At 38.1% G+C, this 16570-nt stretch overlaps 1 protein-coding gene across 1 annotated transcript in view; it reads right to left on the minus strand.

Annotated features, from left to right (window-relative positions):
• CHD7 (chromodomain helicase DNA binding protein 7) overlaps nt 1–16570 on the minus strand; it is a 187232-nt gene that overhangs the window by 40795 nt on the left and 129867 nt on the right. The window contains exons 8-13 of the mRNA XM_080802955.1: nt 8945–9059; nt 5624–5707; nt 3881–4018; nt 3661–3782; nt 3053–3296; nt 1776–1952 (exon numbers count right to left, since the gene is read on the minus strand). Coding sequence (XP_080659081.1) covers nt 1776–1952; nt 3053–3296; nt 3661–3782; nt 3881–4018; nt 5624–5707; nt 8945–9059 — 880 coding nt within the window. The remainder of the gene's footprint in view (nt 1–1775; nt 1953–3052; nt 3297–3660; nt 3783–3880; nt 4019–5623; nt 5708–8944; nt 9060–16570) is intronic.

Below are 16570 nucleotides of genomic sequence, written 5' to 3' on the forward strand. Positions count from 1 at the left end.
AGGTATGCAAGTCCTTGAGGCAGCCAGCAGGGCTGAGAGTCAGGATCCCAGGGCCGGTCACCTGCGGCCATGGGCAGAATTCTCAGCTTGCCCCACGAGGACAGACTGTAATGTACACACAGAACATTACCACTTTCCAAATGTGCCATTATGTGAAAAAAAGTTAGGGAACACTGCAGTATGTAACAGAAAAATTATCTGGGTAAGAGATTCTATCCATTAATGAAGGGTTACTAATAAACAACAGAAAATCATTTCGCGTCTCCCAATGACAATCAGACTGTATGATGTTGAAGCATTTAACTCATCTATATGCACCAATGGAGGATAGTTTGCAGTTAGAATCGATTGCCTGGGAGCACAGAAACTAACAACAGGGAACAACTTAGATAAACTTAAGTAACTATTTAAGCCTTCAGAAAACAGTACTGTCTTTTCTGTGGACCACTGTGAAAATGGGTGCCTACTTGGGTAGACATAGAGTATCTCACCAACACTCACATTTGCCTGCAAACATAAGGCTCGGGTGCTGCCCAGAGAGACCAAATACAGTCGCAGAGTTTCTCTTTTCCACATGCTCACCTATGTCTTCATGACTAGTCAGTGTTTCTAAGGCTCTCCTTTCTTTTGTGGACTGGTCACCAATATAAACTGATTAGAGAAAGGTCTCAGGATGAGAAATCCCATCCTTAACAGAATAATTCAGTCAGACTTTTTCCCTTTAAATAAAACTAGATTTTGTTTTTAATTAAAAGAATCGCTGGCTAATGAATAAAAGAAATTGCTTCAAAGAACCAGCTGCAACAGAAAGCTTTTAAGTGTTCTTTTTGGTGGCACCAGTCTTCAGTAAAAAAATTTATAGCCACGAACGTATAGAATGTTCTTCCCATCTCAAACTCTCAATTAACAAGAGATCAAATTAATCTACAGAAGTCAACATCAAAGAGATTTTTAAAATCTTTTGCACTTTTTAAAAACTCAGCAAAACATCCAAGACATACTGAATGACAGTAACATCGCTTTTAAAATGTACATTAAAAATGAAAACAAGTGATCAAAACCCACCTTGCAAACTACAGAGAACAAAGAAGTCTGAGGATGACTGAAGTCATGTAATAATTCCTGCCAGGAAACCAAACACACAGAAGCACGGAACAGAAAATCAATCAAATCCTACTACCTCTACATTATCCCATAACACTCCTACCGAAAACAATCCAGAAAAATCTCATCAGAAAAACCTGACCACCTCCTAGGAAGCAGGGAGAGAATGGGGTAAGTGTGGTGTAAAACTCCAGATCAAATTCAAGGTCTGAAAATGACCCAAACTTCTACACGTCTCTGTGAACTTGACCAATGCCAGGTATTAACCTGTGCAAAAAACTTGCACCTACAAGTCTACTGGATCCAATGTGTCAAAACCACTGAGCCCTAGAATATAACTTCACTATAACCACTGGGACAAAGCCTGGCCTACCAGTTTATGAAATGACAATATTTATTAATAAAAGGCAAAAGCAAATATTTGAAACTCACTTCAGAGAAAGCATCCTGACTATCCCCTACTGTAACTGTGCAAAGTCACCAGCCAACAATGTAAGAATCAAGAATGGCAGCAACTTTTGAGTAACTAAAAGCTCAGGAGGACACATCACCATATTGGACAGGCTTTGCAAACACCCTCCACAGGTATCAGTCACATTCAGAGCAGTGGGAACACTGAGTCAGTAACGATTCTACGCAGGTTCAATGGAGTCATCAAGACGATCACTGACCAAGTCCATCATCTTCAGCCCCTCCAGCAGCTTGCAGTTCCTATTCTTCAGCCTGTGGGCTTCATCAATGACTACACAGCGCCATGGAATATTCCGCAGCTCAGGACAATCCGTCAAAATCATCTCAAATGTAGTGATGATGGCATGAAACTTATAGGACCCCTTTATCACTCGACCCTATGAGAACAGTTCTAAATTATTATTTAGGATTAGAGATTACATTAACTTTGATTAATAAACAGCATAAAACAGATGTATTTATCTTTTGGGGACATCTTTATTTTACATAACACCTGTATTTTGTTCTTCAGGTGTTTTGAGGGGAGCTTTAAAAACTTTTTCCTTTATAAAGAAATCTGAACTTTGTTAGTAAAATTTCCAACTAATTTCCCTACAGATCCTATGTAATAAAGTGCCATGAGTGTGGTCATTCTAGTTATAGCCTACAGACCCCAAAGAGGTGAAAAGCCAAGGGGATTAAGTACTAAGGTAGCTTTTAAAAACTTTACTACTGTTTTAAACTTTTTTCTTTCTTGTAACTTAATTTTGACTATTGAAGTGCTAAAATGAAAAAAAAAATTCACTTAGGGTAGAACTTTTAACTCTCTCTCAAATGTAGAGATAATTACTAAAACAGATTTCAATATTTTTCTCCTTGAAGTATTTAACTGCAGATTTTATTAAAGCAAACCTATAAAACAAAACTCTGTCCTATTTCCAGTAATATGACTTCTCCTTACCATCTACAGCTTAAAACTATGTTAGCAGATACTATTCTTCCTTGTCATTTACAATGCTTTACTGTCGGTATCCTAGAATAACTGTATACAGGCAATAAGAATAAGTAAAACATTGTACCAAGTGCTCCTAAGAGGGAAGAAGCTCTTCCATTTGGGTGTATTTCACTCAACATCGCATGCCTAGTAATTTTTACTTCTAGTAATAGTTTAACAAAATATTCTTTCCACTTATATTTAATAACACCATTTTTTGTTTAGCTTTTCTTAGGCTTGCAAAATAAAACCAATTAGCATATCAAAACATTAAATGATAAATATTTCATTTATTCTGATCGGATAATCTGAATGACCAAAGCTATAAAAATTAGCTATACTTACAAGATGTGAAAATATAACACAACTGGGTAAGAAATCTAGAGCAAATTTCTCAATTTTGTAAAATCTAGACCTTCCCCCAAAATGTCATAGACCATTTTACTATCCAGTACCTTGAAACGTACATAATAGGCATAAGGAATACCACTTGTGACGTTTTACCTGGGGATCTTTGAAGTACATTTCATACAACTGAATGGTCCGACGACTAGCTTGACTCCCATGATACACAACCACGTTCAACTCTGTCCAGGTACGGAACTCCCTTTCCCAGTTGGGGATTGTGGACAATGGGGCAATTACTAAAAAAGGGCCATGGATTCCTTTCAAATATATCTCATAGAGAAATGTAATGGACTGGATAGTTTTTCCCAAACCCATTTCATCTGCTAAAATGCAGTTTCGCCTTTGGGAAGGAAATAAAACATGAAAAGTTTAGTAAGCACAGATATTAGACACTGCTTTCTTTTCACAAAATATATACTACTATAATCACAAATGCATATCTCAAATGTTCTCTTAGTTCAACAAAATACATTTCTTTTTCAACAAAATCCTCTAAGGCATAAAAATCATTTCTACATACTTCTATCAATATCTCTACATTAATGTTTGTCGGATAAATATGAAGCATACTTCCAATCCTGGCTGTTTTTCATAATTCTTTTTAGACATTAAAGTGTGACATTACTTGATCAGTATTTTCAGTGACTACAAAGGAAAACAGCTACAGGTCTTCTTACAGGTGAAGAAAAACGTGCTGTACATACATGTTGTACCAATTGAAAAGTAGCCAGTTTACTCCCTCCAACTGGTATTCCCTGAGTTTGTTATTGTTTTTGTACTCCCTGGAACTCTCCGATTTCTTCCAATCATCAGCAGGAGGTCGCTCCTGTTTCAAATATAGTAAATCCCATTAGTGGTTTCTCCAAGGCCACACCACACCAGGCTATTTTCAAATTAAATCCTTCACCGTTAGCCAAGTCTTACCACACGCTCTGTTTCTGGCTCCCTGGACATTAGTTTCTCAAACTCTTCGATCTTCGCTTGATCTATGTCCTGCCTTAGCTCCCAAGTGCTGTCTTCGTACGGCAAGGAGCACCACTTCACCAGGTAGTGAGTCACCGGCTGGGCCAGGTTGAAATAAATTAGAATTGGATTCACTGGACTGAAACACACATACACACACGCACACAAAACTACTTCCTGATAGATACTACACCCCAGCAACAGTGAGAATGAGTTGGGAGAAGTTTATTTAAAACTGTGACCATAACACAGTCATCCCTAGTTAATCATAACAAGTGTAAACTGGAAATAATATTACTGGGTATCATCAGAACCAGCTAATTTTTATCTAATTCACTGCTATGTTGAAAAGCCAAAAAATATGAAGAAATGGCCAGGAAATAACACAGCCAAATTTAAGCCTTATTCTTATCTGTGCAAAATCATTTATCAGGTGTCTGATTTAGACTTATATGGTAAATCACCATAGTATATTTACATTACTGGCTAGTTTCTTAAAGAATGAGAAACAAGCTTGAATTTATTATCATCTCTGCCTTTTTCTTAAAGAGATAAGTATTACTTGTATTCAATCACATTAAAATAAAGTGTTTGAGGGGTGCCTGGCAGGCTCATCGGAAGAGCAGGCAACTCTTGATCTTGGGGATGTCAATTTGGGCCCCATGCTCGCTGTAAAGATTACATAATTGAAACTTTAAAGAACAAATAAATAAATAATAAAGCGTTTGAGCTCTTGTAGACTGGAGAATAAAATATTTTGGGTAATGCAGATCAACAGGATCAACAGTAATTTCTCCTAGAAATTACTTGGGTTGTCAGGCATTCACTTCAAGACTAAGGTACTCTGACCTGGTAGTGATGTTAAAAACATTCACTGTACTACATAAATATGCAATAAAACAATTTTCTTTTAAGTACAGCCAAGTAAAGCTAGAAAAGTAAACATCACATTACAGACATGGTCCCTAAAACATCATGGACTTCATGATACAGAGTTTGGAAAAAAAAAAAAAGGGAAGCTCACTGCAGACTCTCACTAGATAAGCAAGATCTAAACATTTTATATAAAACTAACTTTACATGAAGAAGCCAGGAAGGACAGAACTCATGGTGGGTGCATACATCATTACTGAGACAATAAGCTCAGGCATAGACTCGTCCTCATTCTTACCGCCCTAATCAACCATCCTTTACAACCTCACAGAGTTTTGCAAAGCAACATGAGAAATGCCAAGATCTCATAAAGAGAATTATTTTACATTGTCCTCTGTGCAGTACATTAAATGAGGTTCATCAGCTTCACTAAGGATGTACAATGTTAAGTAACATTAAATTCCATTCTGCTACATCTTAGAGCACTCTTAATTATGTATGGGAACTCTGCGCTTCATACTGGGTTTATACTAAACCGTACTGAATTCTTCTTTATTGATCACATTCTGAAATCGTGTAAAACGCCAATGTATTTGCTTAATATTGAAAATTGATTTCTTTTAAAAAGCTCTCACACTAAACAAAGAACACATTTAGCACTATTATTAGGTCATAAAACTAACAGTCAATACGTTTCAGTTAAATTTAGACCAACTGTGTCACGATCCAAGGCTCTGACCAGGACGAGATCTAGGATTCTATAATCACTCTCTGTAAACACACATAAGCCGTCTGAGTCACTGCCCCCTAATACAAATGATCTTCTGTTACCTCTCCCCGCTCATCTGTGCTACGTGCAAAGTCCATTATCCGGTCAACCTCCACATAATCTGGATTAAAAAGCTCATCTTCAATCTGTACCAAAGGACAAAAAAGTTAAAATGTTTATTTAATTCCTGAGAGTAAACGTTATTTCACTTTTTGCCAGACAATAATATTTTGGGTCGCAGCAAAATAAAACTGATATTTGGGAAATTCTATTATATTAATTGAAATGCTACAATTTAGCAAAATCATTCCCCATGAGGAAATCAGACTTCTCAGACTTTGTTAACTGGGTCTTTTAATTACTGTGTGAAACCTTTTTACTGTGAGAGAATGTTTAAGAATATTTTAAATGAAGTGTGAAATTACAATTCACTAATGAGCAATCCAAAAGGCTTATGGCATGCAATGCATTTAGCATTCTCGAAACTATGCTTGCAATAAAGACTCAGAGCCATGCACAGTAAGTGCGATTGGAGTCTTGTAACTACTGGAGTTGTCTGAGGCCTTATAGCATCATTTACAGAATGCTATTCCAAAGCTAAAAACACTGAAACCAGTGAATTTCCTATTTTAGTGTGAACAGTTTAGTGTGTCTGGTCGTCTTCGCCTATCAATATTAGTACCTCATTTGAATATAGTCTTATCGTTAATCTAAGCGTTCTAATGATTTATTTGCACTGAAAATAGAGCATCTGGCTAAAAATATTAAGGCTAAAGAAATGAGGCTTAAATAATTGGGTTATTTAGCCAACGCATTAACAATCTTTACAAAAGTGAAGTAATACTAACTTGCTTGCAAGTTAACGCTTATAAAAGAATAAAATAACAGAATATGGCTCAAAGAGAAATTACAGACTATGCCACACTTTAAAGAAGTCAGAGTCAGGCCAGTCAGAAAACAGAAGACATATTCTATCAGTACCATAACTGCAGTTAAAAGGCTTTTGTAAGACATATTAGAAGTCACTTAGACACTGTTCATATCCTCTATGGTTGAAAAGATAAGCTGTTTGGTCACAGTCGGCTCAAGGATAGCAAACATTCTCTGGGCTACTGTGTCCATTTAAAACATCTGGTTTGGGTCCTTTGAACTCTGAATTATGAAAAAAAGAATCAGAAATACAAAATTGTGTTTCAAATGCCTCGGGCCCTTACACAGCATTGATTAGTAAGGCAAAAAATTCATTGAAATGTTCAGTTCATTTAAAATGTTAATGTATTAATGCACTGGCTTTGTCAAAAGCTTCTAGGTTCAGGCACACAACATGTATGCATTATTCATATATAGCATGAACACTGAAAACTTTCCATAAACTAGGTTTTGATGATAAAAGCTCCTTTTAAGATACCTTGTTCTTAAATGGCAGCTTTCATTGATGAATTAAAATCCTTAACCTTATTCCTAAACACTTCCAACCTGCTAGTGAGTAACCTGCATCATCATGCATGAGATGCAATTTCCAATTTAAACACAGATTTCAGTTGCAGCGGACTTACAAGGGTGCCTAAGGTGAAACAAAGAATGCAAAAGCAGTCATAATTAAAAATGCCAAAGTAGCAGAACCATGGGACACCTGAAGCCAGGACTGTCTATGGAACAGGGTGTGTGTGTGTGTGTGTGTGTGTGCGTGCATGTGTGCCCGTTGTGTGTGTGTGTGTGTGCGTATGTGTGTCTGTTTCTAAACGAGAAAGAGAGGAAGGGAGTTGCTATCCTTTGTGCTTGTCCTCAGATCATCTTTTCAGACTGGAGTTTATGCTACTTCCACTTGGGACAAAAATTAAGATTTCTAGTTGCCAAGTTACCACTCAAGATAATGTATTTCAGTTGTGGTACAGGTTATTCACGTAGGGAAACCCAAATAGATAAAGCTACATAGCTAGGGCCAGGTACAAATCCCTAAATTGCATCTGACACCAGCAGAGTCCAAACAAATTTCATAAACAGAACCAGGACTTAGGGATGGGGTTTGGGCCACGGGTGAGGGGGGGACAGCTACCACTGCACTCTTTCCTTCTCCCTACACTGATCCACAGAGAAAATGTCAACAGAACGTATGTCCCTTTCTAAAAGAAAGCCAATGATTTCAACTTGCCCAATGTTACCAACATTTAATCATCAAGAAGGGCACAAAAAATAGGGGACTTTATGATATTTCTTAGGAACTGCCCTTTCAAAAAAAAAAAAAAATCACTTAGATATTCTCCAAGAGGTGAGTCACATGTGATGACGCCATTCCCCTCAGTGTTAATTACTGCACTGCAAAGAAGGTGAATACTCAGATCAGGAAATGTGGTGATGAGACATATGCCCAATAAAACCACCACCACCCAATCACACATCTAATACAAACTTTACAATCTGCCTGTTGGGAGCACGGAAATCAGATTCCAGGAGAACACAGACTTGTCACCTGAGATTATAAGGATTTTATGACATAAAAATACTGAACACTCTTCCGTCCTCACCCCTCCATGTCCAAAAAGAGGAGGAGGTGTGAAGTAGGTTGTTAAACAAGTATTATTTTGCATCAAATTTCACACTTCTTTACAGTTTACATTCTGTTAACTCCTTTATGGAGAGGAAAACTAATAAATCAGCAAGTTTAATCTTTCAGTGTGAAGGTTTCTCTTTTATCTTCTTGAGGCTGTAAGTGAAACCAAACTGGTGAGTGAAAGTCCAGAGACCCCAGTAAGTAGTCTGCAAAAGCATTTTTTAATGCAATTGAGTAGGCTGAAGGGGAACACGATACTTCTTTCAAAAAATGCAGATTTCCTTCCCTGCCCTAGGTATGGTTACCTTTTCATCATCAATAACTTAGGATAAAGCAAGACAGGCAAAGACATAACACCAATTTCTATACCATAGCACATCATTTGTAAGAATGAGTTTGGTAAAGTCTGTAATCAGGCATTAACTTGAACAAAAGAAATCGGCCACATACTTTCCTTAACAGAAGTAACTTATATTCTAGAAATTGTATTTAATAGTTACTGTAGAGTCTTTATACCTCACTAAGTCTTAATAGAACTTTTAACCACTTTTTTCACTGTCTGCTAACCGTACTTTCATTACAAGATTTTAATGATACCATCATATTTCCACATAATATCATAGGGACCAGTATCTTCTAGACTAAGCAACAGGAAGAATGAGAAATTTCCTGTTTACAAATTTTTTTTAGCAATAACCAGTTACCAATACGCAAGTAACAGCACCAAATGAGGGAAACTAGTTTTTCTTAGTAATTTGCTTAACCTAAAGCTCAAAACTCAGAACATTTTAATAAGGTTACTACTTAAGAAAATTAACTGGGTATTTCATACCTCTGAAAGGAATTTGTTCTGGCCCTGCTTTGCCTTAAATCGTTTGATCTTTTGCTGAATTCTCTTATCTTTTTCCAGATCTTCTACAGATGCCCATTGACAATGAAGATAAGAGCTAAAAGAATAAAATAATATACTTGAAACACGTAGAAAATAATCTTGTTATTCCCCCAAAATCAACTAAATAATTAATGAAATAAGCGGTTTACCTAATAGAGGCTGCTGATCAACATTCAATACAATTATTCATGTTTGAGAATAAGAAAAAAATCAGTAATTGTGCCTGAAATTTGTCTTCCGTCCTGAGCCTCCAGCTCTCTTATTTATCTCCCATTAAAAAAAGAAAAGGACCTACCAACAAAAGCTGTTTTCATAAGCGAACAGATTACACTTCAATACAAAACAATTAGCACTACAGGGTGGCCTTAATTATGAATTTACATTTTGAGCCTTTTATCATTAATTGAGAACTAAAAGGTTTTTATCAAGTTAAGAGAATTCTGATTTAAAACAGCAAAGGTAAACATAACTTAGTCCTTCCAGAGCAATCCAAAGGACGAGAACCCTCACCTACTCTCTGAACACCCATGCCCCACCAGCCCCTGGGCAGTTTCTGCCCTCCCAGCCTCACTCTTCCAGGAGCTGTGAAATGCCGTCTCTTGGAACACTGTGAATTTGTCGCTCTCTACTGTCTACCTGGTCCTCACACCGGGCAAGGCCCTCCTCCTCAGACTCACCACGGCCAGCTCCAAGCACAGGTGTTTTCTCTATCCCCGCCTCAAACACTCTCACCCTCCCTCTTCTCCAAGACTCAAAGGTATATAGTTAATATTTTATGGTAGCTTTGACATTCTTTGGTTTGCTATTTCAATATTCTTTTGCACTATCATTTTCTCCCTGCCCCAGATAGCCTGGACTATCTCTTATCTCTCTTTCTCGTGAGGACATTAAAAAGAAATGAGGTGCCTGAATATGCACCTATTTCAAAATCAAGGTACCACTACTCTTAGAAATTACACAGCCATTCTAAAATCTGTCAAAAATGATTAATGACATGGGAAAGGCTTACGATATTAAGTATCATATCATTTATATTTATGTAAAGTCTAATATACAAAAGGTAGGACTGATTTAGTCCTTGTACAATTGACTGAGGGAGATAAGGGCGTTAAATACATATGCCTTGATGGGCTAGGAGTTGATATAAACCCTGTACACACACACACACACACACACACACACACACACACACACACACAGAAAAGAGACTAGATGAAAATGCATCAATATGTTGATAATGATATTTTCTGGGTGGTAAGATTGCAAGTATTTTCTTTTCTACTTTCAAGTATTTTCCTAATTTCCAGTAAGTAATACGCAATACTGTTTCTGCATATTATCAAGAAACAAATATTTTTAAAAATAACTGAGTCTAATCTCCTTCTTCGATAGAAAAAGGCATGGGTGCAAGTCAACACTGTGTGTCTGCTGAGGTACATATGCCTTTCCAGCACCATCAGTGTGGCTGGAACATGGGCACAGGCCTTTAGTGTCACTCTTCTTCTTGCAAACTGGACTGAAATTTTTGGATAGTGACTCTGTTTTACTAAATGGAGAAAAGCCACGGCCTCCTCCACTAAGATCAGAAACAAGGCAAGGATGCCCACTGCTTCTACTATTATTCAATATTGTATTTGAGGCATTAGCCAATGTTATTAGACAAGAGAAAACAACAAGGGGAAAAATAATTGGAAAGTAAGAAGTAAAACTATCTCTATTTGCAAATGGTATGATTATATAACTGGAAAACCCTAGAGAATCAATTCGAAAACTAATTCAAATAATAAAATGAAATAATTTAGCAGTATACCAGGATATAAAATTAACACACAGAAATCAATAGCTTCCATTTACACAAACAACAGTAGAGAAAACCTCTTTTACGTTATCAACAAAGATTAAATGCTTAGTCATAAATCTTAACAAAAAATGTGTGAAATTTATATAAGGAAATATTTAAAACCCTTCTTTTTTTTTTTTAAAGATTTTATTTATTTATTTGTCAGAGAGAGAGAGAGCACGCGTGAGCACAGGCAGACAGAGTGGCAGAGGGAGAAGCAGACTCCCTGCGGAGCAAGGAGCCCGATGTGGGACTCGATCCCAGGACGCTGGGATCATGACCTGAGCCGAAGGCAGCCGCTTAACCAACTGAGCCACCCAGGCGTCCCTTAAAACCCTTCTAAAAGACACAAAAATAGAGCTGAACCAACTAGAAAGACATCCTTACTTTTATTTTATTTTTTTTAAAGACATTATTTATTTATTTGTCAGAGAGAGAGGGGGAGAGAGAGCGAGCGAGCACAGGCAGACAGAGTAGCAGGCAGAGGCAGAGGGAGAAGCAGGCTCCCTGCCGAGCAAGGAGCCCGATGAGGGACTCAATCCCAGGATGCTAGGATCATGACCTGAGCCGAAGGCAGCCGCTTAACCAACTGAGCCACCCAGGCGTCCCAAGACATCCTTACTTTTAGATGGCATGATACAACATCATAAACCATAAATCCATAAATGCATAAACAAGCATTTTTTTAAAAGATTTTATTTATTTATTTGCCATAGAGAGAGCACAAGCAGGGGAAGAGCAGGCAGAAGGAAAGCAGGCTCCCCACTGAGCAGAGAGCCCGACGTGGGACTCGATCCCAGGACCCTGGGATCATGACGTGAGCCGAAGGCAGATGCTTAACAACTGAACCACCCAGGTGTCCCATAAACAAGCATTTTTATGGTGCTAGACAAGTTAATACTGACTTATATGTAAAAATAAACATGCAAGAACACCCAAGAAAATACTAAAAAGGAAGAGTTTTTAGGGGAAACTACATATACCAGAAATTAAAATACACTTGAAGCCTTTATGAGTAAAACAGTGTGCTACTGGCTCAGGAACAGACAGGCAGACCAAAGGATTAAAATATGGTACGGGGCTCCTGGGTGGAGCACCCGATTCTTGATTTCGGCCCAGGTCAGGATCTCAGGGTTATGAGATCAAGCCCAGTGCAGTGCCTGCTTGAGATTCTCTCTCTCCTTCTACCCAGCCCCTGCTCACTCTCTTTAAAAAAAAAAAAGATACAAATATGTTTCCAAATAAATATGTAAATTTAGTACATGATAAGGGTTACATCTCAAATCACCAGGACAAAGATGGACTTTTCAATAATCGTGCTAGAACAACAATATTTGGGAAAGTATAAAATTGGAACAAATATTATTATACTTTATACCATACCCAAAATAAACATCAAGTGGATGATTAAGCCCCTATATACAGAAAATGAGACCATGCAGGTACCAAAGGAAAACATGTCAAATTCCTCTTTAAGCTGGTGGTAGGGAAAAGCTTTCTTGCTATGGCTCAAGAGCAATATCCAATAAGAGAAAAGATTAATAAATCTAACTACAAAAAAATTTAATTTACAGTGCAATAAAAACAAAGAGTCAAAGGACCATTGAAACTGGAAAAGCACAGTTGCAACACAGAACACAGAAAAAGGACGGAAGCACGACAGAAAAGTGGGCAGAAGACATGAACACGCAACTGATAAAAGAAAATACAAAAATGGTCATTAAACTTACAAAAAGATATTCTCATTCATAAATTAAAAAAAAAAAAAACTAAAGCGAAATACAATTTCTCACAAAAAGTGAAACCACCACACTACATTGGTAAGGTTGTAGGCAGAGAGGTGGTCTCTTACATCGTCAGTAGGAATGCAGAGGGCCATCCTCTTATGAAAGGGAATGTGGCAATATCTAACAGAACTACATATATTTTCTCCTCTGAATACAGCAACCACTCCTAGGAATTCATCCTCAAACTGTGCCTCCAACAATCTGATAATATACAGGCATGAGAATATATGCTATCTGTCTGTATGTCTGTAGCTATAAAGCTTCGGAAGCCATTTACATGCCCACACACACAGGAGACTGGCTGGATGAGCGATGATACAGCCATGCCGCGGAGTACGACACAGCAGTAACAAAGAATGAAGAAGGGGCGCCTGGGTGGCTCAGTGGGTTAAAGCCTCTGCCTTTGGCTCAGGTCATGATCCCAGAGTCCTGGGATCGAGCCCCGCATCAGGCTCTCTGCTCAGCAGGGAGCCTGCTTCCTCCTCTCTCTCTGCCTGCCTCTCTGCCTGCCTCTCTGCCTACTTGTGTCTGTCAAATAAATAAATAAAATCTTTAAAAACAAACAAACAAACAAACAAAACCAAAGAATGAAGAAGACCTTATGGATCGATATTGAGTAACTTCCAAAATATAGTATTATTAAAAAGCCAAGTGCAAATATCTACTGATCATTGCTATTTTTGTATGTAAGAAAAAAAGGGAAAATAATATTTTATATGTATAAAATATTTTTATGTTTAAATATTTACACACACATACATATATAGATATCTGCATGTTCATGCCAAAAAGTACAGAAAGGCTAAATCTGGGATTAATGAGAAGGTAAGCAGGGATTGAGGGGTTGAGGGGAAGAGAAAAGGACGTGTCTTTGAGTACCCTTATGTAGAAGTTCTGACTTTTGAACCATGTGAGTATTTTGTGACCTTGAAATAAAGAAAATAAGTAAGATCAACAAGAATGGTGGGTAGTTGAGGCACCTGGCTGGCTCAGTCAGGTTAAGAGTCTGATTTCGGCTCAGGTCATGATCTCAGGGTCCTAGAATTGACCCCTGTGTCTGGCTCCCTGCTCAGCGGGGAGTCTGCCTGTCCCTTTCCAAACTCTGGCCTTCCCCCTGCTCGTGTTCTCTCTCTCATTCTCAAATAAACATATAAAATCTTGAAAAAAAAAAAAAAAAAGAATGATGGGGTGCTAAAATGGAATACAGATACAGATAGAAACTAAAGACCAAACTGAGTATCAAATAAATAACACAGCCACCCTGAAAGGGGCGCAAAGGGAGGGGAAGAATTAACCCAAGGAAATTCTGAACCAAGTATTTAGCTTCTAAAAACCCTTTGGCTAAGCACAAAAAAATTCTGAACACTTAATGAACTTTATAGTTGGTAGACTTCTTTTTCACAAAAACTATGATCTAGTAAATTAGAAAACACTTCCTGTATATTCTAGAACTGACAAATAAACAAATACATCAGGGATAATAAGAGCCAGGTGTCTCATGGTTGAAGAAGGGAGTCATTACTATTGGAAGGTGAAAGGACTCAATGAACCCTGTCATGCTGCTGAAATAAAAGCAAAACTGGGTGCCTGGGTGGCCCAGCCGTTAAGTGCCTGCCTTTGACTCAGGTCATGATCCCAGGGTCCTGGGATCGAGCCCCGCATCGGGCTCCCTGCTTGACAGGAGGCCTGTTTCTCCCTCTCCCATCCCCCCATGCTTGTATCCCCTCTCTCGCCGTGTCTCTGTCAAATTTATCTTTAAAAAAATACATAAAACCAAAACTATTGCTGTAAAGGCATTGATTTTCATCACTGTTAGGTAAGTAGACAGGTAGGTACACAGAAGTTATGTGTGTATGTGTAACAAGCATATGTGCATACATGTAACCTGTATTGCACACACATGCACGCACACGCATGGACATGTGCAGGGGTCCCACCTAGCCCACTCCACGGAGAGGCCCCAGGAGCACTGACTCCCCTGTAGTAATGAGCATACCTAGGACTCAGATTGTGGTTTCTAAATGCCATTCTCCAGTAGAAACAACCAAGGCTCTTTGGAGAAATTACTTATTCCAGGACTTAAAGAAGTAAATTACAACATGAGTCTGGAATATCCTCTGGTGCCAGAGAGTAAGGAAGTGCTCGAAGAAGGATGGGAACAAGGCAAAGGGAGATAGGATCCAGCCTGAAGGGGTTCCCACTGGTCAAACCTGGAATAATGTGAGCAAATAGCGTATCATAAATAATGATATGATAATAAAGAATGATGGCCCACTGAATAAAATAAGACTCCGCAAGTCTACAGAGCTACAAAGAAGCAAATTGAGGTCAAATTCTTCCTTACAGCAGGAACCCAACTAATACATTTAGAATGGGTGATAGAATTAGTAAATCACCACTTAGCCACCATTAGCACATGTCAGAGTCTCAAAAATATCTTTCCAGAAGACACTTTTTTAATTACAAAAAGAAAAACAGGAATTCTTTATCCCATTTTGCAATTTTTCTATAAATCTGAAATTATGTCAAAAATAAAAGGTCAACGGAAACTGTTAATTTTATGGAAATTTTAATTTCCCTTAGAACTCAATACTATCAGACAGAAAAGCTCTTTTTCAGAACTACATGTGCATCATCTCCCATGACCAACAAAGGATGGCAGGTCTCCCCTGGCCTGGCAGCGGTACCTAGTCACGAACCAGTCAAGCCCCTTAAGCTCCACTTCTATAGGCTGTCCTAGATGGATGCCTACTGGTGGTGCCATTTTGTGGGAATCAGTACTTAAACTTCTCTGCTCTGTGTTTGATTTAATAAATCTACCGGAGAACTCACTCTGGCTAACTTAGTTTATCTCCTCACCGATCCTGACAGCTCCCTCAAATGACCCTGCAGGAAATCACGTCATATGTATCATCTCTACATGCACACACTCATCGTGCTCTAAGTACAAAATGATGACAACACCCGTCTAATACAAACCAAGCATTTTTTTATTGCTGTATTCTGTATGTCACTGCACTCCCCCAATGACACTGGCAAGAGACTTCTGCATCTTTTCACCTGGGAAGGGGTCCTGCTCATAGAAGTGCACAACTCTATTAGTTTATTAACACAGTGCCGGTTGCCACAAGGGAGGGTGACAGAAACCATGGGCCCGATGCTTTCACGTTCTAAGAGGAGGGTAAATTTTCTTAGGCTGTTTTGACAGCAACTCCCAGAAGCCTCTCTTTAAATGCTAGAATCTATTAATACGGTACTTGAGGTTCCTTGCCTTGAACATTTTTAATTTAATTTTTACATCATCCATGAAGATTTTTGTCCTTGTTCTGCGATGGTTGCTTAGACTAGAAAAAGGCCGCAAACTTCTTCAGCCAGATGACTACTGATCCCCACAAGTACACTGCCTTGTCAAAATGAGTCTGGTCTTCCATCTACAGTAAACAACAACAACTCACTGTGTTCTTAATTCAGTTTCCTAAAAGTTACGCATTCGAATTTACTAAACAAAAACAGACAAACAAAATCACAGCTGACTGCGTTTCAAAATGTGAATGATGTCATGATTTTCTAGAGCCCTCCCCTGACAGTAGAGATCTCATCTCAAGTGCCTGGTAGAGGAGGAAGAGTCACTCTCAGAAGACAGGCAAATATTACTTTACTCACTTTTCTCTTATTGTAGGAGGTTTTATCCCTTCTGAAAATAATTTCTTGGTTATACATGAAAGCTAGTCAACTTTTATACCAATCATACATTTTCCAGAAAAATTAAATTCATGAAATTTCAAAGACAAAAGAGTTAGTAAGCAATGGCCTCCAAAGCACTAAATAAACCAGACCAAAATTTCCCAATTCCCACTTCCTGCTTCATTTTTCCAATTACTTTTTAAATCCTTATTTAGAATTTAATTGGGGATCCCGATTAAAAGGAAAAAAAATCAC

This window comes from Martes martes (genome assembly GCF_963455335.1).
Source record: "Martes martes genome assembly, chromosome: 4".
Lineage (NCBI taxonomy): Eukaryota > Metazoa > Chordata > Mammalia > Carnivora > Mustelidae > Martes > Martes martes.